Here is a 27,874-nt window from a genome sequence, read left to right on the forward strand (position 1 = left end):
CTCAGGATCTGCTGAAAAGCTAAAGTATTTAAATGCCAAATTGATAAATAATATACAATGCTAAAGCACCACACCTTACATGCATATTAGAAAGCTTGCAGTTTAATGTCCATTTGTCAATGTCTATGATTAGTCCAGTTAGTGATAAATGTTCCTTAGAGATTGGTAGGATGATAACTGAGTCTTAAATGATGTTCAGAATAGTCCAGCTTCCTCCTTGATAGGTTTCATCAATTCGAAAAAATCATGCTGCTTGTCCACACTTGAATACACAGGAAAATTTATACTAACACTGAGATCGTTGTTGAATAGGGCTGCGACTCCACTTTTGCTTCTTCTGTATTTATGTGTGTGTGGGTAAGCCTGTCTTCAAAAATGATTCTAGGAATTAATGAAGTAAAAGCAATCTATGTATTAGTATTACTATACACACTGGGTCATCCAGAACAATAAGTATAGTTTTCCTCAAGCTATAAGTCACCGACACATTGGGTAAGACATCTATCCTTATCTTTCGGCTTTCTTTGAGGTATTCTACTGCTACAATAAAAAGTGGAAAAGCTACATTACATTTATGTATTCAAGTGTGGACAAGTAGCATTATTTTCTGAACTGATGAAACCTTAAGACAGTGGTTCCCAAACGTTTTCAGTTTGCGGCACCCTTAGAGTCTCCATAATTTTTTCAAGGTACCCCTACAAAATAATTACAGAGCAGTCCCGTTTTGAGTCAAAATAACGTAATAAGTATTTAGGTCAGGACAGAAATACTTGCTTGCAAAAATAATATACATAAATTGAAGGGAAAAGAATATTTGTTATATATTTTTTTCAATTATATTTCTGTCAAAGAATAATTTAAGGCTAATATTAAGAGGAATAAGGTCAAACAAAATAAAACAACAACATTTACAAAAATCATCACACTGCCCGCCCCTCTTCATCCACACACAGTCTGCCCGCCCCTCTTCATCCACAAACAGTCTGCCCGCCCCTCTTCATCCACACACAGTCTTTCCGCCCCTCTTCATCCACACACAGTCTGTCCGCCCCTCTTCATCCACACACAGTCTGCCCGCCCCTCTTCATCCACACACTGCCTGCCCGCCCCTCTTCATCCACACACTGCCTGCCCGCCCTTCTTCATCCTCACACTGTCTGGCCGCCCCTCTTCATCCTCACACTGCCTGCTCGCCCGTCTTCATCCTCACACTGCCTGTCCGCCCCTCTTCATCCTCACACTGCCTGCCCGCCCCCCTTCATCCTCACACTGCCTGCCCGCCCCTCTTCATCCTCACACTGCCTGCCCGCCCCTCTTCATCCTCACTGTCTGCCCCTCTTCATCCTCACTCTGTCCCCTCCTTCACTCTTTTGCCCCTTCATTGCTGTTTCCTTTCATCTTCCCTTCCGTTTCTTTACTTTCCATACTTGGGCTTCTTTCTTCTATTTCTTCTGTCTTCTCTTCTACCTTCTTACCAATGCGGCGGCGCCTGGGAGCCAATGTGGCGGCGCCCGGGACCCAGAATCCTCCTCTCTCCTGCCGCTTCTCACATTCAGTGAGAAGCGAGGAGGGTTGATTTTTGTTTTTTTTGTCCCATGTGACAGCGGTTAGCAAAGTGTGCGCTGCGGGACCCCTTGGTGCCGCAGCGTACACTTTGCTAACCGCTACCTTACGATCTAAAGTTGGAATTTTGGACTATTCTGAATATCATTTAAGACTCCGTTATTATCCTACCAATTTCAAAGAAATATTTATCACTAGTTGGACTAATCAGAGACATTGACAAACAGACATTTAACTGTAAGCTATCAAATATACATGCAAGATGTGGCGTTTTCTGTATTAACCCCTTTGCTGCTGACACTTTTCTCACCACTGTGCTGAACACTTTTGGGCAGAAACGATCAGCAAGCAATAAATAAACAGGGGTGCCATCATTTTAAAGAGGGGGCTTTTCAATATAAAATGTAATTGTATACAAATTCACTTCAATTAAATGCAAACATCTGTTTTTCCCTTCAGAGAATCAAATAGGAATCTTCTTTCCTGATGTAGTACAATTAAGTTATGCAAATAGACAACTGCAACTTCATATAATTAAAACATCACACTAATGCTGAAGGTACTATCAGCTAAAGAGGTCAATCTGCAATCAGTTAATCAGAAGCAGCTTACTAGTGGTGCTGATCATCATAACCATCATGTCTCGCTGCACCAGCCCTGCAACATCCGCAAAAGATATATCTTCTGACAGTTGCAACTGCATTTAGGTCTACTTCAGTGTACTCGGCTTATGCTTGCCTGCTCTGCCACTTGCCATTCTGCCTTTCCAGTCATAAGGAGTCCTATATGTAAGATGATTTAAAGCTGCATATGGACGTATGTAAACTTTTTTGCATGAATGCTCAGTAAGAAAATGCATATCTTACACAAATAAAATAGACATACATACATGAGCCCCATAATACTCATATTTGTAAGTAGCTGGTTTATGGGAGTGTAAGTACTTGTCCAATAAGTGGACTATAACATACAATTTGAGATGATCCCTAACCGTAAATAAATATCTGTTGTGTAAATACTGATGTGAGACAACACATATTTGCTATGATTGTGTTAAGGTATTACTTAATGATGCATTTCCTTTTTATTTGTTCTCTTTTAATCATACAGAGCTTAATAAATTCTATGATGACATGTTTAAGTTCATCATGCAGCAACTATCAAGGTCAATGTAAGTATTTGTTTACTTGACAATACTAATAAATGAATATATTTTGGAGACATACTTTTGGCTATATTATTTTAATCTCTGTGATTTCAGCATCCCTATTACAGGCTTGTCCATATTGATACACACAAACCACATACATTTATTAACTGGTTCTTTAAACTACCCACCTCCCCCTGGCCTCTTATAATTTACAAAACAACACCCACAGAGAAGGCTACCAATTACAAAGCCTGTTGCATCAGACTAACAAGTAACATGTATGCTATTACTATATTAAGTTCCTATGATAATGCAATAAAGGAAAGTATTGATGTTGAAACCATTTAGGGGGGACATATACTAAGCAGAGCCGGATTTAGACCTCATAGGGCCCTAGGCAGGATACTGTTTTTGGGCCCCCTCCCTGAAACAATCCATAGCACTATATTTTTGCAGCCTACCATATACCCCTATAGTTAAGTAGATATGAAAGCATGTGCCGCCGCCAAAGGAGGTGAGGGCGTGGCTTGCATCTTTGGGGGCGTACCTAACATGTGAAAAGAGCAAGGCCACCCTGCTGCAGAAAAAGGCACCCCTAAATAATTACCAAACAGTCCCGTTTTTTTAAGTAGTTGGGTCAAAACAACATAATAAATATTGAAGTCAGGGCAGAAATACTTACTTAAGTTGTTTGCAAAAATAATACGCATAAATCCAAGTATGTGCTCTTGTCACTTTTGTCCCTCTATCATCACACTGTGCCCCTTCATTGTCACTTTTGCCCCTTCACAATATCACATGTGCCCTTTCCCCATCACCTTTGTGCCCATCACCATCCCCACCTCTGTGCCAATCACCATCACCACCAATGTGCCAATCACCATCACCACCTCTGTGCCCATTACCACCTCTGTGCCCTTCACCATCACCACTTCTGTGCCAATCACCATCACCACCTCTGTGCCTCTTCACCATCACCACCTCTGTGCCCTTCACCATCACCACCTCTGTGCCAATCACCATCACCACCTCTGTGCCCTTCACCATCACCACCTCTGTGCCAATCACCATCACCACCTCTGTGCCAATCACCATCTCTGTGCCGTTTACCATCACCACCTCTGTGCCCTTCACCACCACCACTTCTGTGCCAATCACCATCTCTGTGCCCTTCACCACCTCTGTGCCCCTTCACCATCACCACTTCTGTGCCCCTTCACCATCACCACTTCTGTGCCCCTTCACCATCACCACTTCTGTCCCTTGTTTAACTTACCTTTCTATTGCACGCTGCTCCTCCTCCGTCAGTCCAGATGTAAAAAAAAAAAAGAAAGAGTCACGTGATCGCTCGTCGGGTCCCGGCAGCCTCTCCTCCTCTCTCTATCACTGAGACACTGAGAGGAGAAGAGGCTGCCGGGACCCGATTCGCGGCACCCGACCCCCCTCCCCCGATTCGTGGCACCCCCCCCCTCCCCCAGGGGGGGTGCCGCGAGTCGGGGGAGGGGCCGATTTTTTTTTTCCATTTTTTAAAAAATTACTCCTGTCCCCCCCAGCTGTGCCCCCCGAGAGCCGCTAGGCCCTAGGCAGGGGCCTAGGTTGCCTAGCGGTAAATCCGGCCCTGATACTAAGGGGCGCTTTACTGTACGGTTTGCAAACCACCATACATTGGATGTGGTTTTCAGGTCCAAAGTTCTGGATAAATTATCCTTTAGTTTGGAGGCTGAAAATCGTAAATCTCTAAACCACATGGGTGCATTATTAATAGAGATGCTCACTGAATCCCGTGAAGCGGTTTTGGTTTTGGATCTGGAATAGCTAAATGTTTTGGTTTTGGCAAAACCACCCTCGTGTGTTTTGGTTTTGGATCTGTATTTTTTAGAGAAATTGCTAAAATCACATAATTTTGCTCTTTTTTTGTTTCTACATTATTAACCTCAATAACACTAATTTCAAATAATTTGCAGTCAATTTTGACCACCTCACAGGACATAAAATTGTTTTCATACACTTTCAAGCTAAGACTGCAGCAGTTATTGCCAGTGATAAGAAGAAAGCCATTGTCATGCCTGGGCATAAGACCAAAAATCCACTCTTATGTATGCAATTATTTTTATTTTTACACAAATCTTGACAACAGTTGTCTAGCATTTTTAAAGCCCCAGTCAGTAGAGGTAGGGACCTTAACCATCTAGGATCTTCATCCGTGTTACGGCATTTGAAGAGTTCATGGAAAGCTGTTGGGAAAATCAGAAACGTAGGTTAAAAAAATAACAAAAAACCAGTCCAGCATCAGCTACCTCCCTTCTCTCATCTAGATCCCAGCACCTGCGATCTACACCCCCAACACCTTCATCATCAATATCCTCACAAGTGATGGGAGTTAGTCCTGCATCCAAGTTTCTAAGGCGAGATGACTCCTCCACCCACCATGATTCCTCTGAAGAATTATTGAGCCTTAGTCCTGCTGCTGCTACTACTGGGGGTGGATCTTCAACCCAGAAGAAGACTGCTAGTAGTTTACAACAATTGACTGATAAACAATCCTTTGCTAGAGGAAGTAAGAAAGCTGTCACCCAGTCGCAAAGCAGATCACAGACGCCATGGGGACTATGCTAATATTAGATCAGTGTCCAATATCCACTATTAATGCAGCTGGTTTTAGACAGTTACTTGAGGTCTTCTGTCCCTATTACCAAATTCCATCACGACACCATTTTACTAGAAAAGCTATTCCTCACCTCTACCAGAAGGTTCTTAAAACTTGAATTATTGCACTAAAAATGCCATTCTACCCACTGTACACTTAACCACACATATGGAGACAAGCGGAACTGGGCAAACTAAAGATTATATGACTGTGACAGGCCACTGGCTTGATGATTCGCCTTCACCAGCAGGAACAGCAGCAGCATGTACCCAAGTACATCTCATTTTTCAGAAGTAGGCTACTCTGTATCAGCGGCTTCACTAAGAGGCATACAGCTGACAATCTGTTACAAACACTAAGGGGTTTCATTGCAACATGGCTAATCCTGCTTGGACTCTCCTGAGGATATGTGATTTCTGATAATGCCACCAATATTGTTAGAGCATTACAGCGGTGGGAATTTTATCACATTTCCTGTTTTGCTCACACAATCAACTTGGTGTTACCGAACTTTTAAAAAATGACAATGACATGCAGGAGATACTGTTTGTATCCCGAAAAATTTAGGGTCACTTTCGGGATTCTGCAACAGCATGTAGGAGAATGCAGCAGCTCCAAGAAGACTAGAATTTGAGGGGGAATGTACTTTAGTCCAGCGAAGTAGTCACCTGTGAAGAGAGTGCAGACATGGTTAGCTTAAATCAAGTGATTGTCTTCATTATACTTTTTGAGGAGCAGCTAGAGAAATTGAAGGAGGAAATTAAACTAAACAAATCTGCTAACTATATTGTAATTGTAGATTAAATATTTAATTCGCTTCGCCAGAGTCAAAGAGCTATCAACATCTTGCAATGACTTTTGCTCCTTCAGTTTCTCTGGCAACTGGTTCTAGGGAAAAAACTTAGCTTTCCCAAGACACCCAGTGGTGATGCAGATGAGTGAGCACAACATTTTGACATTTGGTCTGGTCTAAATTTGCCCAAAAATCATGACAGCTCTGCCATAAAATGAACTACAAATTCCATGAGGAAGGCCATTATCGGCAATTACATCAAAGTACACAGACTTCTGTGATGGTGGATTCCAGCAGGGATGAATTAGTATTGTTTGAGTAAGATGTACACAATGATGAGGGTGAATATGTTGACAGTGTAGGTGCTTAAATCTAGCTAAGAAGGGAGCTACCTGATGCTGGTACACCTGGTCATATTTTGGGTAGAATGGAATCTTGGCAATTTTATGTTTTTCTACAGTAAACATTCACCTTTTTTAGAGGTTTTTTTTCTTTAAAAAAGGTACAAGCTTTTTAATTACATTTTTGTTTCCCTGACTTAAAACCACTATGCACTTGAACATAGGCTTTAGTACATGAGGTAGAGGGATTAGGATCATCGTGACTGAGACTGGAGAGTGACAACAAGAATGTCACCCCTCCTGTTTCTGTATGAGCTATGGCACAGTACAATGTCACTGGAGAGTTTTAAGAACACCAACAGCCCTATTATTACAATTTCTGTTTCAGCACTGAACCCTGCCACCTCTCCTGTTTCTGAGTTAGCTATGGTACAATAAAATGTAACTGCAGATTTAGACCAAGCCAGCCAGGCCTATAATTTCTATTTCAGCAATTACAATTAGCAATGAAGCAATGGAGCTCTTCTCTTTGTCTGTTACTTATATAACGCAGTAGAATTTGCCTGCAAATTCAGCAGACAAGCCTGCTTGCCTTCCTATTCATCAATGACTCTTAGCAATGGAGCACTCATCTTTGGGTGTATATTAGACCCTACACTTATTAGTGTAACTTAAGAAAAAAAGTCTGCAATGACTTGTAGATTAGTATTTCAGCAATGGAGCTCTTCCCTTTGCCACTCTACCCTACCCCTTCATGCACTTGGGCCCATGCTAATATTACCCTAGTGCTCAACGCCCATGGCTACTAGGAGGCCTTTAGTGTTACTCAGCATTGGGCTGGTACTTTTTAGGTGTGGGGGGACTAATCATTATTTCAGCCTGATGCTGAGTAGATTAGGCTGTTAGGGACGGGGAGGGGACTTTTTTAATTCATTTTTCATGCTTATTTCTTTCTAACAGCCAAGACAGCCCTGACTAATAAGCTCTTGTATACCAAGTGAATTAGCAAACTGCTGCTTATTACATGCGACGGTGTGTATTCCATCAAGGTCTCCAAACTGCAGATGTGGATTTGATGCATGCTCTTTGAGGTTCGGTTTGACCTTTAGAAAATTGCACAGTTTACAAACCAAACATCAAAGCACAAGAAAAACTGCTTTTTGAGCAAACTGCACTTCATTAAATTTCCCCTTAAGTGTAACTACTGTAGGTGAAAACACTCCAAGTTGTATCCAAATGTATCTGAAAACAATAGATTGTTTTCAAGCTGCAGGTAACAAGTGTTACTGAACAATATTTGAAAAGCCTTAACAGCAAACTCCAAAATATATTGTACTATCCTATTCAACTCACCAAGACTATGATATATTCAAACTAAACTCAAATATATTAGTTTTATAATTATGTATCATACTTACAGGGTTGCATTTATCTTACAGGGCAATTATGCACATAAAAATAAAGAACACTAAGGGGGGATGAAATGTTTATATCAATGTAATGTGAGTCACATATTTGCCAATCTCTTCTGCCAATTTGCTTGTTGTTATCAAAATTGGACTGTGTAATTTGAATGGAATTATGCAATGTTGGCTTTCATGTAAGTAGTCCCAGTTCTGGGGGTAAATGTATGAACATGCGGGTTCTTCAACACCCGCGTGTTAAGCGATTAAATTTCAAGCGGCGCTGCATTGTAAAGGGAAATTTCCCTTTACAATGCAGCGCCGCTTGAAATTTAATCGCCGAACACACTGAACACGCGGGTGTTGAAGAACCCGCACGTTCATACATTTACCCCCTGGTGTTCAGTAATGTGTGATGTGTGACCTGTGGCTGTGTGTTTCTTCATTACATAAACCTCTGTAGAACCTTTATGGCAAATATCCAGGATAGTAGCTTATTCTGTCTCACCGCAGGCTCTTGTATGTGAACAGCACACAGATGTGTCTCACCTGTTTAATAATCACAATGTGCATAAAGTGTGGATATAGCACATGTAGCGGTGTACAGTTACTATTATTATTGTTATTATTGTTATTAATGCCAACATATTATGCAATGCTGTTTACAGAGGGGATCATGATACAGACGACATGCAATGACATGAAACAGAAGATAAAGATGGCATGACCCAAACAAGCTTACAACATAAGAGGTGTGGGGTACCCATGATATGTAAGGTAGCAGAATAACACATGTTCATGAACACAAGCACAAGCACTCTGCTAGCTGCTGGCTCCTGACAGTTGACAATTGCAGATATAGTACTAGTTCCTGAATCCCAGAAGTTGATAATTCTAGTCACAGCTCTAGTTCCTAGGCTCTGAGCAGTTGGTGACCACAGGCACTGCAATGGTTCCCAACATCAGGAAGCTGATAATTGCAGGCACAATTTTACTTTATTATTTTGGGCAGTTGATAATTACAAGTGCAGTGCTCATTCCTGGCTACAGGCAGTTGGTGGATGAAGGTCAGGGGTGGGCTGGACCCGGGAGATAAGGTCATCTACCTTGCCCTCAGCTGGTACACGTTAGGGCCAAGTTTTCTGTGGCTCTGCAGTTCTGGCCCATAAAGCAATCAGAGGAAGGTACCCGGCTATTCCGATTGTGTATAAAACACACTTGGAATGCTCAGGAATATCCTCTACCTGTTCACTGCTGTCTGCTGTGAGACTGCTGTTAAGAAATGTATCATTACTGCAGTCTCTCTGAATCAGTTGTTGCTATGTTTATAGCAATCAGCATTGCTTCCCACTCTGGAAGCATCAGCTGTTCACTTACTGTTGCAGCCTTGCAGATCATATTCCAGCAAGTTATGATTGGTGCTGCTGCCTTTATAAACCTCTTCCTGGCAGCATACCAATGCTGGTGATAGTTTCTGTTTGATCCAGTCTGCCTTTGTATCGTGACCTGATTCTGTCTATCTGTTATTGACCCAGATTTTTCTAAGGATTGTGCTGTTTTCTCCACTCCTGATCATTGGCTTTGTTAAACGGATTTGCTCTCATATCTCTACCTGCCCTGACCCCTGCCTTGTTTAAAGGATTCTGCTGTTTTCTCCACTCCTAAACCCCTGCCTGTGAAATACATTTTGGTTGCTCACTACCTGCTACCGTAAGCTGTCCTCTCCATCAGACAAGTGACAAACTGCATACAAAAAACAGCACTGTGGGTTACTTTTAGGGAAATCATGTTGATAAAAAATGAATCCAAATAAAATAACTAGATAAATGTTTTTAAAATTTTCAAAAGAACATCAAAGCCGAGTCTCAATTTTAAAATGAATTGGTCACAGTTACAAATCTGCTACTCAGCTCACCTCCTATCGGTCCCTCTGCCCTCTCTCGCTTCTCTCTGCTCCCCTCAGTGACTCTCAACCTGTCATCCGTGCCCTCCCTCTTGGGCCATAGCTACCTGCCTATACTCACTTTTCCCCTCCCTCCCTCTCTTTCATGCTGTGCCTGAGCCCCCAGATTTATAGTGCTTACTGTTATCTGTACTGTGCTGTTTCACCTTGTACTGTGCCATTGTTTGTCCTTGTACGGCACTACGGATACTGTGGCGCCCTATAAATAAAAATTATTAATAATAATAATAATAATAATAATAAGAGACAGTTTATTAAATAGTCAAAAACACACTCATAAAAATTATTTATATTGTGACCATGTGGGGGAACCAGGTACGATCTCCTGGGGAAGATGGTAATAAACAGCAGCAATGATGTCACACAATTTCAGGATTGTTGGTACAACTGGAGTCAGCAAGTTTTATTAAGCAGCAAAATCAAAAGATAACTTCAAAATAAACCCCTTGCTGTCTGGCTCTAACTAAACATTTGTCAATACTGACTAATAAACTAAAATAAAACATAAATAGTTCAATTCACAGGCAAATAGCAAGGTTTCCTCTCACAGAGACTCACCAGCCTCAGTCCTCAGGCAGAGAGAGAGACTGTGATGAGTAGCAGCCTTTTTACCTGCAACATTCAGGTGCACCTGTTGATTAGCAACAGGTTAATAGGTAACCTGAAAGACACGGCTCCAGGCCTAATGGATAGAGCCCTTCCTGCACTCTCCATCCATAAAACCCAGGTCCCTTATCCGGCTTTTGTTTACAAGCCTTTAGTATTACATCAGCTCACAGCTACTATCAACAGACATTCTCCTGGGATTTTAAAAGCAGTATGCTAGAAATCTAGGTGCAATGTACCTGTCAAAAGAGGCTACACCCTCCTACTAATGACAATAAAAGTAAAACAGTGCTATATGTCAGTAATCACACACCACAAACATATAAAACAGATTTTAATTACAAAAAACTTCTGTCCGTGATTCATTGCTTAAATTACTTTTCGTAGTCAATAATAGCATATAAGATAAAAATAAAAAATACTCATATAAAAAAAATGCAAAATAGGACCAAATAGAAGCGCAACTGGTATATAGGTATGACTCTTATGACATAAGATCTCAGACTTTAAAATGCAGATAAATTGTCAAAATGTTAACAACCAGACATATCAATCACTAGTATAAATACTACTAGTACTAGTCCTACCTTTTCTTCTGACTCTTCCCCTTCATTCCCCTTCCCTTATCCTTATCCTCTGTTCCTCCTTCTCTCCTTCTCTCCCCCGTGTCTCTCTGTCAGTCTACCCCACCCCTTAGATTGTACACTCCTTTGAGCAGGGTCTTCTCTCCTCCTGTCTCCACTACTTTTAACTCTGCTCGCCAGCTACCTAGCCTTCCTCCTCGAGGACCCACTTCCCCCGTCCCCTCTCGCTCCCTCCTCTTCCCCCTGGGGGTCTCCCTCTCTTCCGTCCCCTCCTTCCTAGGTGCCGCTGTTGGCGGACCTACCCCTCTCCCCTCCCCGACCTCTCTAGCTGTGCCCTGAGCTCACTGAGTTACTGTGATTATTGTTTACTGTTCTGTGTGTATCTCACCTCGTATTGTAATTTTGTTTGTCCCTGTAAGGTGCTACAGACACCTAGTGGCGCCCTATAAATAAAAATTAATAATAATAATAATAATAAATAATAAATAATAATTACTAGAGTAAGTCATAGATTTTAAGCTTGCGACCAGGGCTCGCTTACTTCTCTCTCTGAATGAATTACCCAGTATTGTTTTATTACTGTTTGTTCCCAATTGTAAAGCGCTACGGAATTTGCTGGCGCTTTATAAATAAATGTTGATAATGATAAAGTCCAACAAGACAAAAACATCCCAGTTAACACATGTGGATCTCAATGGATGCATATGCAATGGGATTGAATGTTGATAAGAAACATAAGCAGTTAGCAAATACTTGCAGGATGTCCTATGTCTCTCAAGTACCTCTCCTGATACTTCTTGATCAAGTTTGTAGTACCTAGCATAAAGTCTGGTTTACAGGAAACTGATAAAAAATCTTGAGGAACAATCCCAAATAGAATGGAATAATGCTGGAGCTAGTAGTGCAGTGCATAAGTGTTTTGTCATGAATAACTCGACTTAGAGGAATAGAATTTGCAGACTCAACTCTGGCAGTTTATATATCCTGCCCTTAATTCATACAGTTACACCAACAGTTGTAGACTGCTTGAAGATCATAAACATGTCAGTGCATTGATTCTTGGAAGCAACACAATAATCACATAATGGATAAAGTCATAAATAATAATAATAATAATAATAATAATAATAATAATAATAATAAATAATTAACTAAATGCAGTCAACACAAAATGAGTATTTAGATTTGAAAAAAATCAGTGCTTTGCACTGGTAAGGAATCTCAATAGTGACTCTTTCAAAGGGGACGCTTTTAAGGCTTCTTATTTGTAATCTTGAGCAGCCTTAATATGATATAAATTAATAAATGAATTAAATGTCATAACAATAAAATTATATAGATATTTAAAAAAGATGAGCTTAATAATAATAATAATAATAATAATAATAATAATAATAATAATAATATATCACACAATGAGAGTGAAACACTGCACTTAACTTGTAAAAAAACATTCTGTTGAAAAATAAAAAACAATCCATATTTATATCGTATTGCAAAACTATATAACACTATATTTTTGTCGACAAAAAGTACAAGTGTTTTATAAAGTCACTCAAACAAACACAATAATTTTGGCGCTGAATCACTAGTAAATTTAAAATGAATAAACTAGGTATTAATACAGGTCCCGCTGCTGTAATAAAGCCGTGGGTCAAAAATGGAAGCAATCAATAAGATATAGGAACAGCGATGAGACCTAGAATTAAGCCTAGTATTGAATCCACGTTGGCACAAATAAAATAGTTTATTAAATATAAACATGTAACATCCAATACACAACATATAAATAGCAAAATATCAGTGCACTGATAGCAAATCCCACTCTGCTACAAACTGCAGGCACAGTATGGAATAAAGGTTAGTGAGTATGTAGCATAAAAAAGCGTGATCTAATCACTTGTTCAAATGAATAGAGATGTTGGTAGTTCATAGACCCAAAGTCCTTCCAATGTTAAAAAGGGATTATTTCCATTAACTCCTGATAGATGTTTAAATAGGATGGCTCCTCATAACATGTTAATAATTCAAGATGTACCACATTGATGCATTAAAGTAAATATTATTATAATTCCTTTGGAATCATCGTAGTCTTGTAGTCAATATATTAACCATGCTTTCACTACACATCGGAATGAAGGTTAGTAAATTGTAATAGAAAATGCACCAGGAAAGTTCCAATAATTAGCAATAATGCAATAGAAGATAGTATATATTCCGTTACTTTCCTGATTGTGTAGCTGGTTCGTCAGCCGCCCCAGAGTAGATGCCGATGTTAATGGAAATAATCCCTTTTTAACATTGGAAGGACTTTGGGTCTATGAACTACCAACATCTCTATTCATTTGAACAAGTGATTAGATCACGCTTTTTTTATGCTACATACTCACTAACCTTTATTCCATACTGTGTCTGCAGTTTGTAGCAGAGTGGGATTTGCTATCAGTGCACTGATATTTTGCTATTTATATGTTGTGTATTGGATGTTACATGTTTATATTTAATAAACTATTTTATTTGTGCCAACGTGGATTCAATACTAGGCTTAATTCTAGGTCTCAGCGCTGTTCCTATATCTTATTGATTGCTTTTATATAGTCACATCTGTTAAAAACACATGTAGCTCTCAATGGAGGTAGCATGCTAAAACTGTGTGAACTGGACTATCAAAAGCGAGAATCAACTAAAAAAGGATCAAAACGGTAGTTTCTTATTAAACACAAGAAGCAACTCCAGAACTTGTGAAGGAGGATAAATACCAACAAAGCTCTTCCCCTGATTAGGATAAATTTATGTATTCATATTAACAGCGATTATATGAAAAAATGCTAATTGTGTTGCATAAAAGAATCTGCAGTAGTGAGGCTGAAGGACACAAACAAACTGTGTTGCAAAAATGGGGATGCAAATTTGAAAGCAAACCGGCAGCTCTGGATCAAGAACAACGAGTATAATAATAGGGAAGTGGTATAACTTGAAAAGCTGCATAGCAGTCTTTCAGACTCTTTCAGACACTGTCAAAACAAAACCAAAAAACTAAATTGTAGAAGCTTGTTAAATAAACACATTTTTAACCACTAAAATAATAGAAAAGTGATATATTTGGATATAAAGATATATATATATAAAAATTGGCCACCTATTAAACCAAAAACTCTGTTTGAACAAATTGTAAACAGATATGCCAATGCAGACAATTAGTAAATACTCTAAAATCCTGAAAATAAACAATACAGAAAGACTGCTAATCACCAGCTTCTAATACACTGATTCATTCCAAAGGGTGAGGGGGGAAAGAAAGAAAGGAAGAGAATAATTAAATATTTTTTTGTAAATGCATACAGGTATACTTAATTAAGCAATCTCATTCAGATCTATTGTTGATTGAGGCCATTTGGATATAGATAACTCATCTAATCTAGTACAGCTCCTGCTCACAAAGATTCCCACCCAGCTGTCAACTTAACATTCTCAACACCAATGACTTGAAAAAAATGAGGTCACTATTGTGTTGGAGTGCAAAATGTCTTGACGCAATATGAGTCTTAACTTTATTAATAATGTTATTTCAGTAAATCTGCTCCTGTAATTGTATTGTAGACCACACCTTTATTGAAACAATAAAATAACTTGTGTTACAATTAATAAAAGCCTGAATGACAATTTAGTTGGTAACCTCACCTTGGGCCTGAGTCATTGAGAGAGCAAAGCAAAGAAAAGGAGTAACTTTGCACCTGGGCAAAACCATGTTGCATTGGAGGGGGAGATAAACTTAAAATGTGGGGACAGATTTATATTTTGGACAGGGAATGTCCTAGATTAACTTTAAATTTCAGTGTAAAATAAAGCTATCAAGTATTTGTGTGCTACATGAAACATCAGCCAGTATTTTCCTTATGTGTAAAATAATAACTCATTTGCACCCTTTTCATTGCAACATGGTTTTGTCCAGGATCTCATTTACTCCTTTTTTTTTGCCATGCACTCCTCAACGACACAGGCCTCTTGTCTTTTATGTTCAAAAAGTCAGGGCTAATAAGTTCTTGAGATTGGATCATTTAAAAAAAAAAAGACTAATGGTTCAAGGGAAAGGTGTACCATATCTTGCTTTAAAATGTTTTTTTTTTTTTTTCTGATGATCTTAAAAGATTTATTGAACTTGGAAATAAACACTGTACATGAAAAAGAGTGTGAATTAGTTGATTGTTTTGGTTTTTGGAGCCAGATTCAGAAGAGGTACTCTCTCAATCAGATACTTCTCCATAAGATTTTTTAAGCAATTCCAACAGATAACTTCTCTCTATACGGGGCAGGGACTGATGTGAATGATTCAAAATTCTCTGGAAAGCACACACACATGCCATTTGGTGGCATTTTACTAATCGCTGACAATAATAATATTCATTTCTTTTTAAACACTTCATATTATTCAGCACTATTCTACTCCATATGATTAATATTAATGTCAAATATTGGCTTTATTTCTTTAAAAATAGAATATAAATATGTGATAATAGTATCCAGGACTGGTAGAATGCGGTAAGCACGGCAAGAGAGTGCTGATAAAATAGAGATGGCACCTTCCAGTCTGAGTCCTCTGCAGAGAACAGAGCAGGTATTGGAACAAACGCACGGTATGGAGGAGAAGCGCATGTGCAGTTAAGCCACTTCGGCATATGTGCCAAAGGGGTTTTTAATGGAGAAAGCGTCATCTCCGGAGATCCCAGCACCTGCCCTGATAGTATCAATTTAAAAATTCCATGTGAAAGCCTAGGGTATATCAAACCTTGACACAAGAATTGGATTCATGAAAAGCTTTCATAAAGACAAAATAACTATAGGGTTTTTATCTTTTCCCAGTAGGATTTTCTGTTGATTTGTACACAGGACAGTGGCACATTGAAATGCCTGCGGTTTACATGATTGTTATACATTTGCAGCATGTATCTTGATGAGAGAGTAAAGTGATTTAAACATAGTGTAAAATGATTGCTTTTAATTACTATCTAAGTTAATATAAACAATGAAGTCTCTAAGTCTCCTTAGTCTGGGACATGTTACCTGCTAGACAAAGGGGCATTAGAAATTTGACCTGTGTTTTATATATAGAAAAGTATTTTTTTATTTCATTTCTAATAATTACACAGTACCACCCTCTATATTGAATATTTTACATAAAAATACTAAAACAGAAGAAAACATAACATTAAAATATATTTATAGAACACTTAAGTATGTGTTAAATCTAATTTTAAAAACATGAAATTAAATAAAATTACTAATACATACTTCATTATAGACAGTTAATTCTCTCATTTTGTTTCCCTTAGCTTTGCAAGTCTACTTAATGATTACGTAGAATCTGAGTTCTTTGTCATTGATGGAGACTCTTTGTTAATAACCGGCAGTACCAATGATTCGCTAAAGGAAGGACAAAATCTGCATTTCTTTTTCTTGGTGGAACGTTTCCTGCTTAATCTAAAAAACAAGGGAGCAAAATATGTAATTGTTTTCTTCAAGGTATGTACAATAGATTTGTAAGATGTATCACTATGGCACCCCAGACACCTACTCTCTACATGCTCATGATTAGACACACAATAACACATGTCACAATAGGGCCATCAACCAATCAAAATCATAAGAACAAATATTAAAGCAGCAAAAAGCAACAAATGCAATACATGGTGATATTAGAATTAGATTATTTGTATTGAACATTATTACTGTGAACCATATTATAAATAGATTACACATTTACAGGATAATTTACTTCATGATGCTCCTATAGTACAGTATTACATTTCTCCATGTGAGTGTGTCACATGCCGGAATCTCTGGCTCTCTTGTGCACTCCTATCATATATTTTTCTATTCCTCTGCATTGGTTGATTAGATTTCCACTCCCCTTCATCCAGCTACCTACTTTACTACTGTGTACCTGTCTACTTGGAAGATATTTTGATGTTTTCTAAAGATCTTGTCTCTCACCGCCTTCAAGTTTCAGAAGTCCTGTTTCAATTACGTAAACGTTGGCTTTACTGTAAATTTGAGAAACTTCAAACTTGCCCAAATGCCTATTTTTGGGTATATACAGTAGTCTCTGGTTCTAGTCTTCAAATGGATTCAGAAAAAGTTTGTGTAGTGTTGGAATGACCACAACCTGTTGTGCTCAAATTATTCAATGATTCCTTGGCTTTGCTAAGTATTACAGACAATTTAATCAGTGATACTCCACTCTAGCTGTTCCCATCAGTTCTCTTACTCATAAAGGTACAGATGTTAAGAATTTGACTATGGCCGCTTCAAAGCTTTCTCTTCCTTCAATTGGCTCTCTCGTAAGCCCCAGTCTTCAAACAATCTGATTCTTCAATGGCTTTTTTCTTGGAAGTTGATGCCCCCTCAGTAGGTGTAGGAGCTGTTCTTTCCCAAAGATTTTTGACGGGGAAGTTGCACTCCTGCAGTTTTTCTCTCTCCAAAATTCCTTCCAGCTGAGAAAAATGATACATTTGGGGATAAGAAACGCCTGGACATTAAACTTGCCCTTGTGGAGTGGAGATTTTCAGTAGCTCATTTTCCAGTAAACATATTTACAGATCATAAAATTATGCTGTATCTCCAATCGGCCAAATGCTTTAACCCTCATCAAGCCTGCTGGTCCTTGTTATTCTCTCAATTTGATGTTTATATAACCTTTACACAAGCAGACAGGAACAAGAAAGCAGATGCCCTGTCTTGAACTTTTGAAGACGGAAAGAATCTGGACGATCTGGAGAATCATCCTATACTGGATCCCAAATACCTTGTCTCTACTTCTATAGATCTCACTGTGACTTCCCCGCATGGTAAGACCTTTGTTCCTCCCAAATCTCAAAAGAGTCTTTACATTGGGCATATTCTTTTCACTTGTCAGGGCATGATGGTTCTGGAAAAACTCTGGAGCTCATATCTAGGAATTATTGGTGGACAACTATTCATCTTTATGTAAGGGAGTTTGTTTCTGCCTGTATAACCTGTGCTCAACACAACATTTTTCATTGAGCACCCATCGGTCATCTGTTTTCCAGGAGATTGTTTTAGACCGTGGAGTTCAATTAATTTAAAAATTTTGGAGATCACTTTTTAAACATCTTGATATCTGTCTCAGATTTTTCTTGGCCTACCATCCCCAATCTAATGGCCAGACGGAAAGACTAAATCGAGACTTTCATTAGAATTTACACTTCTTCAAGCCAAGACAATTGGACGGACTGCCTCCCATGTGCAGAATTTGCACTTGAAATGTTTCATGAATTTTCTTCTTTTGCGCCCTTCTTCACCGTATATGTACTCCATCCATTAGTTGCAAAATGTACTCCTTTACCTCCTGCTGAAGTCCCTGCAGCCAAGTCTTTGTGCCAGGACATCTCTACTATTTGGTCTAACGTAATTAAAAATCTCAAGAAAACCTCCAACAAGCCAGCCCCCCATTACAGTACTTCCTTGCTTTCATCATCCCTCATTTGTGATTTGCAGGAAAGTGGAGATTGCAAGAAGAATACAAGACAGATGTGTTGTGTGCATTTGGTACCAAGACTTTTCTCTATCCTCTTACATGTACAATGGTTTTAGAAAAAGGCATGTGAGTCAGGCTAGGGGGGGCACTGCTCTGTGATATGTTGATCAAGTTGGGAGGAGTTTTATCTGAATAAAATCGACCTGCATTTAATATTTCTTGCATTATTAATACATAGTGTTGACTAGTGTATCAATTGCTGTGTAATACCTGATACCTGATGATACCTGCTTATTTTCTGTTAAAAGAGAGCATAACTTTATACTACATATTTCTTTGCAATATGAATACCACATCTAACGCATTAGATATGAGGTCGTAAATGCTAAAAAAAAAATTGGCCGTGATTGTCATCGCCATGCAAATATGACACCTCAGGAAATTGCCCGCCACAGAGAAAACAATCAAAGAGCGAACAGGACAGAGGTAATATAACATCAACGCCTACAAAGTCAGTGAACAAGATGCCACGCCATTCTTAATGTCGGTAACTTGATGAAACAAATATTAATATTAATGCTCATAACTGTGGTCCTATGATCTTACTCTTTTTTACCGTCATTTTGACAGGCTTTTAACTAGTATGGTCATCAATATACACATTTTTCTTGTGCATCTACAGTTATAAAAAGGTTATTTTATTCTAAAAAAAGGGTCCTCATGTCCTACTGTAAATGAACGCCTCCGTATTCTTGTACTAGGGTTTATATTAGTACAATGCATAAAATTGATGCCAGTTTCTATGATGTCTAAGACTGATAAATTTGTGCTGCAGCTATCAGATATATTCTGTACAGTGACAGTAAATAAATATAGACATTTTAAGCACATACAAATACAACACTTGCAATGGTTCTCTTATGACTGTTTTATACTATTCTTAGGATATGGAACAAATGTATTTTGAATGGCCTCATTTGATGTCCTTGCGTACACAGCTTATGCTGCACCTACTGAACAATACAGACACAGTTGTACACACATTTTCAAACTTTCTCTCCGAAGAATGGAAAACCTTTATCAAGAAACAGTCTCCTTACTTTTTAATGGTTTCTGATGAAGGAATGAGCAATCAACAAACACATTTTTTAAATATGCTAATGCTAAATGTCCTGGGAAGCCAAATCAATGTTGTGCTCACTGCTGGACAGGAGTCTGATCACCTCAGAGTTTATGGATATAATGTCAAATCATCAGGTCGGCACAAGCAATACATACAAAAGGTAAGAGCAAGGTAATGTGCAGTTCACATACTAAACTATAATGCCACAAAACTGGAATATTTGGGGAAAAACAGAAGTTTGTATGAGCTCATTCTCATATCTAGGTGTGTTTTGACTGCATTGTTATTTATTTTCATCATGGAACAGTACAGATTACTGAGTAATATGTTATTGCATCAATCACCAACTAACAGTTATACACAAAATGGGTGTTGCTCAATCAATTTATAAGTAACAGTGCTAGAAAATAACAGTAGTAAAAACAGGTGCTAGAATATAAACAAAAGCAAAAATCCCCCAGCCAGTAAAAAATACTAAGTATAACTGCTTTCTATTTTTAAATATTATGCCTATGCCTTAATTACACAGTTAAGCCACCAGCCACTTCACGACACTTATGCTAATAGGTCAGTACTAATTTTAAAAATAAATGTCCCAATATTGAATCTGATATTCATGCGTTTTTAAATTTAGAGCTAGCTTGCCAGGGGGTACCCTAAAAGTCTTCAAAAATAGTACAACAAGGACCAACACTATCTGCTAAGGATCCTATACATGCATTGCAGACAGTGATACACAAAATGGAAATGCTCATTAAATTTATGTGGAATAGCAGGTGTGTTGAATTGGATCTACAGTATGAATGTCACTGTAAATTCTCAAACTTTGGCTCGCTAAAATGTTTCTAGCTAAATTTGAAGAAGGTGAAACATGTTTGAGCCGATTCAAAAAACAGTTTTCTAATGTGAACAGCGCACCTCAAACTTTGAACTCAAACACAGTAATGTTTGCTGTTCGAATTAAAAAGTTGTTAAAAATTAGCATAAAATATAGTCGTTTATGGTCAAACAGGCAACATTTTATCATTTATTTTAACATTTAAGCATTTTTAACGCGTACTGCAAAGAGCAAATCTCAAACTTTCAATCTCAAAATTCCAGATGTGAGAACAATATTGGAAGCGAGCAGGAAGCCACAGCCTGAGAGTTAGATAGTGGAAGGAATAGGGCCCTCCAAGATCTCAGAGTAACAATGTGTAGTCCCTGTCAAACTGATTCAGGAAGTTTGTGGCGTTTTACACCCAACTTCAGTTTTACTAACAACTAATGTTTATTTTCTTCATTTTCTTAGAATGAGCAACATTTTAAGGCTGCTCTTGAAAACATAATTGCCTCCTTACAAAAGCGTGAGGAGTCTAAATCCAAATCTGTCTTTCAGCTATTCCAAAAGATGGATTGTCAAAAGCAGGTACAGTTACTTTCTACTTTTACTAAGATATGGTATTAACAATCATACTTACAGCTGTAATTTATGTGATAAGGCTGCAGATTTGTTCCATGTCTGGACCATAAAGTAATTGAAGGGATCCAAGTTCATAAAAAGTACAGAGCAAAAAACTATTATAAAAAGAAATGTAATATAATTTAAAGTGATAAATGGGTTGAATAGCCATCTATTAACAGAAGTTCAAAGGTCTGCCTCTAGAAATTGATTCCAATAAATGAAAATACTTATTTGAAGAATTCATGTAAGAGGCTTCTAATGAGTCAGGATGATTGCCACAACTTGAACTTCACTGCAACATATCCACAAGTTGCTTCCCTCTCGAGGTGGTAGCTGAGTACAAGGAGCATGGCTGTATTAAATACTTAGATCAAAGTCAGGGTAGAAGGCAAAGGATCAAAGTTCAATCTGAGATCAGGGCTACTAGCATAAAAGGATACACAAAGCCTAGTCGGTACCAGGAAATCAAAATAGACAGGCAAACCAAGGCTGTAACTTAAAACTACAGAGAGCATGGGCAATGTCAGGCCACCAATGAAGCCTAAATTGAATTGATTGATCCATTCAATTTGCAGCACCCGAAACCATACTGCTTGTAATACTGTATGTGCCTCAGGTTTCCTCATTATAGGCACCACACTGCACCCTTCTGTAATTAACATAAAGAGATAACATGTAAATCATAGATTAGTTGAAAACACTCACAATTAGCAGTTTATTTATGTACTTTATTTTGTTGACCAAATGTTTGCACAAAACTTAGACATGCTTTTTGAACAAAACACTTTACACCGCACCAAGCTTAACCCCAAATAAATTCATATAAAAAATCTTCTTATCTCATTATGGGGAGGTGCTCCTACACAATATAGACATACTGCTGAAAAAGGGGAAATGGGGAAGGGGATGATTGAGATGTGTATAAAGGGCACTCTTTTATATCACAATATAGATTGATTTTCTGTTAAGACTAATATCTTTATTAAATTGATTCAATTAGCGAAATATTAAAAACACTGTATGAATAAACATAGTAACCGAATACACAAAATGATTAGACTGTTAAGAAGTAGTAGAAGTACTACTGTGCTGTCTCACTTGTTCTAATGATAATAAATAATAGCGCTTTAATATGGTAAATGTATCACGTTCACTATATACACCTACTATTCACAATTAACATTAATATGAATGTCTTATTGATTGTTGCATCAGACCCTTAATTCAGGTATATTTATTTATATGGACAATAAGACACTATGAATATCGTCCTACTACTCTGTGTACACCCTCTAAGAGCCTTATATTAGCTCCTGATGGCATACCACAGATTAACCCTGTAGGCTAGTAATACCATATACTGTTATATATATTCACCACCGCTCTCCTCTATCCAATAGTGTGTGAGTGGTTAAATATAGGGCATCATCTGATAGATAGTATTAATTATCCTGTGGTTCATCATGGATGTGCACTATAACACGGAGTACCAGATAGCGTGAGACACTTATTATTGTTCTAATCTTTTACTGACAGACTAGGATAATATAACATATAACCCCTTAGGGCTAGCACACTAGGTGCTGTAATAACCTCAGAGTATAATATCAGTCTTGTATGGTTAGGTAACACACACACAATTCATTCCGTGTCTTGATATCAGACTCGCCTCCTAGACTCTGTCCCTTTCTCCTTCAGCTGCGCCGCTATTGTATTTGCTATTATAAGCCTATTTGTAGCTATGCTGGGAGCTCATTACGGCGTGAATATCTTGATGTTCTCGTCATTTCTCTCAGTTTTTCTGAGAAATGTGTTAACTTAGACTTAATGCTGGATATTTAACTGATATCAGAATTTTGTCTAGTATGGTACTGAGAACTCACTCTAAAATCTAAAGGAACTGCCTAGTTAGGTCTTTCATTTCTATGGAGCTGATAAACTGTGTGAGTACTCTCCAATCTATTGCAGGCTCATAAGCTTCCTATATAGTGATAAATGGTAGCATTTGTCACTGTCTTATCCTAATAGTCTGTCTCCGTCTATCTGAGATAATATGCTGCGTTACCCCGCTAATATCTAGAAGTAGGGCTGATTGTAGGTTTTAAATAAAATTACATTGAACGTGCACGAACAGTGAGCTCAGCAAACGCCAATGCGAAACGCACTACAAGCACCACCATATCCATGGCTGCCAGGGCATACTTGCACTTGGGGAACTGCTAGGACCTGTAGTGCACCAAGACAAAATGTAAATAAAACACACCCCCATTTTAAAAATAACTTTATTTGAAATAATTAAAAACACTCTATGTAGTAATCACTTACATCCAGAGCCTTCATCTTTAATACATCCAATTATCCATTTTTGTCCAAGAAATTAAACCAAAATCCTTTTCAGATTTTGACAGAGAATCCAAAAAATTTCCGGTCTTGCAAAGTGTACCAAAAGTGGTCCAAGGAATGACAACCGGTGAACCGATGACAGGGTCAGAGGCACTCAAGCCTTATTAATGTGAGTGGGGAGCAAAGGCTAGCCCCTCTGGTCCAATCCCACAGAAGAGCTACTGTAGCACAAATTGCAGAAAAAGTTATTGCTGGCTATGATACAAAGGTTTCAGAACACACAGTTCATCGCAGCTTGCTGCCTATTGGGCTGTGTAGGCACAGAACGGTCAAGAGATGACACAAGGATGCACTATGGGAAGAAGGCAAGCTGGTAGTTTAATCCTCTGGGCAATGTTCTGCTGGGACATGCACCACCTACCTAAACACTGTTGCAGATCAAGTACACCCCTTCATGGCAACAGTATTCCCTGAAGACAATGACCTCGGTCAGCAGGATAATGCGCCCTGCCACACTACAAAAATTGTTAAAGAATGGTTTGAGGAACATGACAAAGAGTTCAAAGTGTGGACCTGGCCTCCAAATTCCCGAGATCTCACTCCGATCGAGTATCTCTGGGATGTGATGGAAAAACAAGTTAGAATCGCAACTTACAGGACTTAATGGACCTGCTACTAACACAGGACCCGATGAGTTAAAGCTGTTTGGGCCCACTATGTGGATCTACACAATACTAGGCAGGTGCTTTTAATGTTGAGGCTGATTGGTGTGTATATATATATATATATATATATATATATATATATATTGTGACAGAAGTCCTGGGCAAGAGGTAAATGGCAGGTACATAAGTCCCAGGTTCCTGTCATTTGTATTTTAAACACCAGGGAGTTTTTGAGGAAATGCTTCTTATTTGGTTTCTCAGCTTCAGGTAATGGGTACCTGGTGTTTTGTATGGAGAGAGTAGGGTGGGCTCCATACAAAAAGCCCAGTCTGGGTCTTTGGCTCTGCAGACTCCCAGCAGAGTAATCAGGACACACCTGTGTGGGGTTTCTAAAAGGCTCCAGCCCTGATCTCTCAGTCTCTCTCACTGTCCAGGGAGGAGATCAGGGGTCTAATGAGAGAAGCTGTAATTTATGCTGTGAGTTCCACTTGTTTGATTTAAAGTGAGGGACATTAGACCCCTCACTCTAGAGAGTGTACTACACTGTGTAAGCTAGTAGCCAGACGGCTAGGATTTTGTTTATGTTTTGTTATGTGTTGCAAGCTGGTGAATAAAACTATCTGAGGCTATTAACCTGAAACGTTGGACTTATGTGATTTCTCTGGCAGAAGTGCAACCGTACACCCCAGAGGACGGCGACCCAGATACAATTATACTACAATATATACACACACATATATACACACATACATACACATATGAGAGATATAGGAAAGTCTGACTGGAGTTTGCCAAGCACACCTGAACAAGCCACATTCCTTCTGGAAAATAGTTTTTGAGTAAAGTACATCATCACTATGTCTATAGAAAGCAAACCAAAGCTTTCAAACTAACAAACACTTTCCCTACAATCAAACATGGAAGAAGTTCAGTAATGTTTTGGGCTGGCTGTGCTGCATCTGGTACTGGGTGCTTTGGATGTGTGCTTGACTTCATGAAATTTGGTAATCTCCACGTTGGAGCACAAGGTTATTCCCAGAGTCAGAAAGCTGAGTCTCCATCAAAGGTCATGGATCTTTCAGCAGGACAATAACCCAAACGCACTCCAAAAAGCACCCAGGAATGGTTCAAGACAAGACAATGGACTGTTCTGAAGTGGCCAGTAAAAAGTCTAATCCCATAGAACGCCTATAGGAAGACCTGAAAACAGCAGTTGTAGGAAGACAACCATGAAATCTGGGAGAACTGGAGCAGTTTGGTTGCACCAAACTTACAGTAGAGAGGTGCACAAAGCTCATTCATGTGAATAAAAACAGATTGATTGCAGTTAAACTGACCAAAGGCTGCGCTATAAAATATGAAGTCTAGAGTGTCAATAAATTGGCAATGCCATTTATTTTCAGTTTGTGACTTAAAAGAAGGCAATCCAGGGAGACCAATAATTTCTGGTATTGGGATCTTAAAGGAAAAGATTTGTGGCTGGATAGAGAATGTTCTAAAACCGTTGGTGAGCCAAACACCCAGCTATATACCACAGACATTCTATGCAAACTTTCAGCCCTGGGTCCACTACCAGAAGGTTCAATACTAGCAACTATGGATGTGGAGTCTCTGTACTCTAACATACCCCACAAGGATGGCATAGCCGCATGACAACACTATGTTCAAAGAAACAGTTTAGCCATGGAGCCAACCCTGCAGCTGATCAGGTTCATACTTAATTATATTTACTTTTCTTTTGGGAAAGGCAAATACCTGCAGTGTATGGGAAGTGCCATGGGCAGTAAGATGTCACCTCAGTATGATAATCTTTTCATAGCTAAACTAGAAGAGGAATTCTTATCAACTTGCACAATGAAACCTCTAGCATACTTCCGTTATATTGATGATTTTCTACTAATCTGGACTGGCTCTGAAGATGAGCTGCTGACTTTCCATAAAAACTTCAACAAATTTCACCCAACCATTAGACTCACTATTAACTACTCATGATCTCAGATACATAAAAATATGGGAATTCAAGCTGATAAGAACATTCCAGTCATTGACTAAAGGTCTCAATCTAACACCCAGATTTATGACCCACTACATGGACACACTTCACATCCCACAGCAGAGTGCAGACCTCTGAAGTCGTAGGACTTTTACTCTTCCAACCATAACAAAAACCTCCTTTTTACTACCTTTAGCTTATCTTAATGATGTACCCCTCCCCCCACTGTACAAATTTCTTGATGTAACAGCTCTTAAATGTTGTGCCTTTTTCTCAGACATTAATTTGTAAACTTGCCTGATGAAGGGGCCTCTGTGCTCTGAAAGCTAGCAAATAAAATAAAAAAATTTGGGTTAGCCAATAAAGGTATCACTCCTATAATACTTTTGTCTTTTTTGACACGAAAGTATTTAACATCATATTGACTTTAAAGGACATACAGTATTACATTCAGAATAAAAAAAAACAAAGGTTCTGCAATATTATCAGAGAGAGAACCATAATTGTGGTTAATTTCAACTTATGTTTAGAAGAAATTATGAGTTATTTGAAAAAAGGTGCTAATATTTCTGGTCACGAGTGTGAAGACAAAAATAGACTAACAACATCACGAAACAGCATTTTGTTACTGTTCTTTACAGTATTTCACTTATAGACAACAATACAGCAAATCATCCCTTTGTGAGGCTAAGGAAGTAAGACATGTTAGAATACTTGTTTTTTTTATTGCAAACAGAAATATTTTTCAGTTGACTGCTCTCTTGGGTTGACAGATTTTTCCATTGTCTAACTTGTTATAATATGACATTTTTTTCTCCTTATTTATTTGCAATGGAGAAAGCTGACAAATGATTATCTAATATCTAATACTGAAACACCAATTTGGAAAAATAGTGGAATCATAATATTTGTGTTTATGTTACAGGTACATAAATGCATCTCACTTCTTTCTACAAGTCTGAATGAACAACCTGATGTAAGAGCCATTACTTGTGTTATTTCATGCTCTATGACACTGAGAATACATGCAGAAATGAAAAACTCTGATAATGTACAGGTATGATGATCTCATTATAGTATATTTACTACAGTAAACTTCATAAACAAAATGGGTTTGCAAATGTCAATATGTAGATTTTGGCATCTTACACTTACAACTTCTTGTGCTTGAAGAGGGGGAAAGGGGGAGGAAAGGGGCAGGCAAGCATAGGCTGAATATAGTAATGGTGTGCTCGCGTTATTGTAACTGGGGTAGGTCTGAACACAAACAAATTGCTTATTGGCCGCTCTAACTGATAGTTCTTAATTTATTAGTGGGGCTGCTATATAATGTGAAGTTGCAGATGTCTTTTACCATTACTTAATTGATATTTCCTGTTGGACTGCTGCAGGAAAAAATATTTCCATTTGATTTTCAAACTGAAAACATATTCATATTTAAGTGAATTTAATTAGTATTTTGTGTTTGTGTTTGTATTAAATTATATTCTATATGGTAAATACAAGTTTTGCATTTATTAATAATTGTCAAGACACTTTTTCTTATGTATATGACACTTCATTATTATATTATATTGTGTACAAATAGTGGTAAGTGACAAAATCCCATACCCTATCACTAGCAAGCAGCATATCTATGCTATGTCTAAGCTTTCTCTATGCTATTGTGGAGCTGTATGTATACAAATTATATCTATATATGTTAGGTTACCTCTAAGGGACATTTTTGCCAAAGTAGACAAACCTAGATTTTCTAGCCTC

At 38.3% G+C, this 27,874-nt stretch overlaps 1 protein-coding gene across 1 annotated transcript in view; it reads left to right on the forward strand.

Annotated features, from left to right (window-relative positions):
* LOC142140014 (putative ATP-dependent RNA helicase DDX60) overlaps nucleotides 1–27,874 on the forward strand; it is a 155,227-nt gene that overhangs the window by 6,839 nt on the left and 120,514 nt on the right. Inside the window, exons 4-8 of the mRNA XM_075197877.1 lie at nucleotides 2,674–2,734; nucleotides 16,381–16,570; nucleotides 19,490–19,828; nucleotides 20,960–21,076; nucleotides 27,039–27,170. Coding sequence (XP_075053978.1) covers nucleotides 2,674–2,734; nucleotides 16,381–16,570; nucleotides 19,490–19,828; nucleotides 20,960–21,076; nucleotides 27,039–27,170 — 839 coding nt within the window. The remainder of the gene's footprint in view (nucleotides 1–2,673; nucleotides 2,735–16,380; nucleotides 16,571–19,489; nucleotides 19,829–20,959; nucleotides 21,077–27,038; nucleotides 27,171–27,874) is intronic.

Source organism: Mixophyes fleayi, chromosome 1 (genome assembly GCF_038048845.1).
Source record: "Mixophyes fleayi isolate aMixFle1 chromosome 1, aMixFle1.hap1, whole genome shotgun sequence".
NCBI lineage: Eukaryota > Metazoa > Chordata > Amphibia > Anura > Limnodynastidae > Mixophyes > Mixophyes fleayi.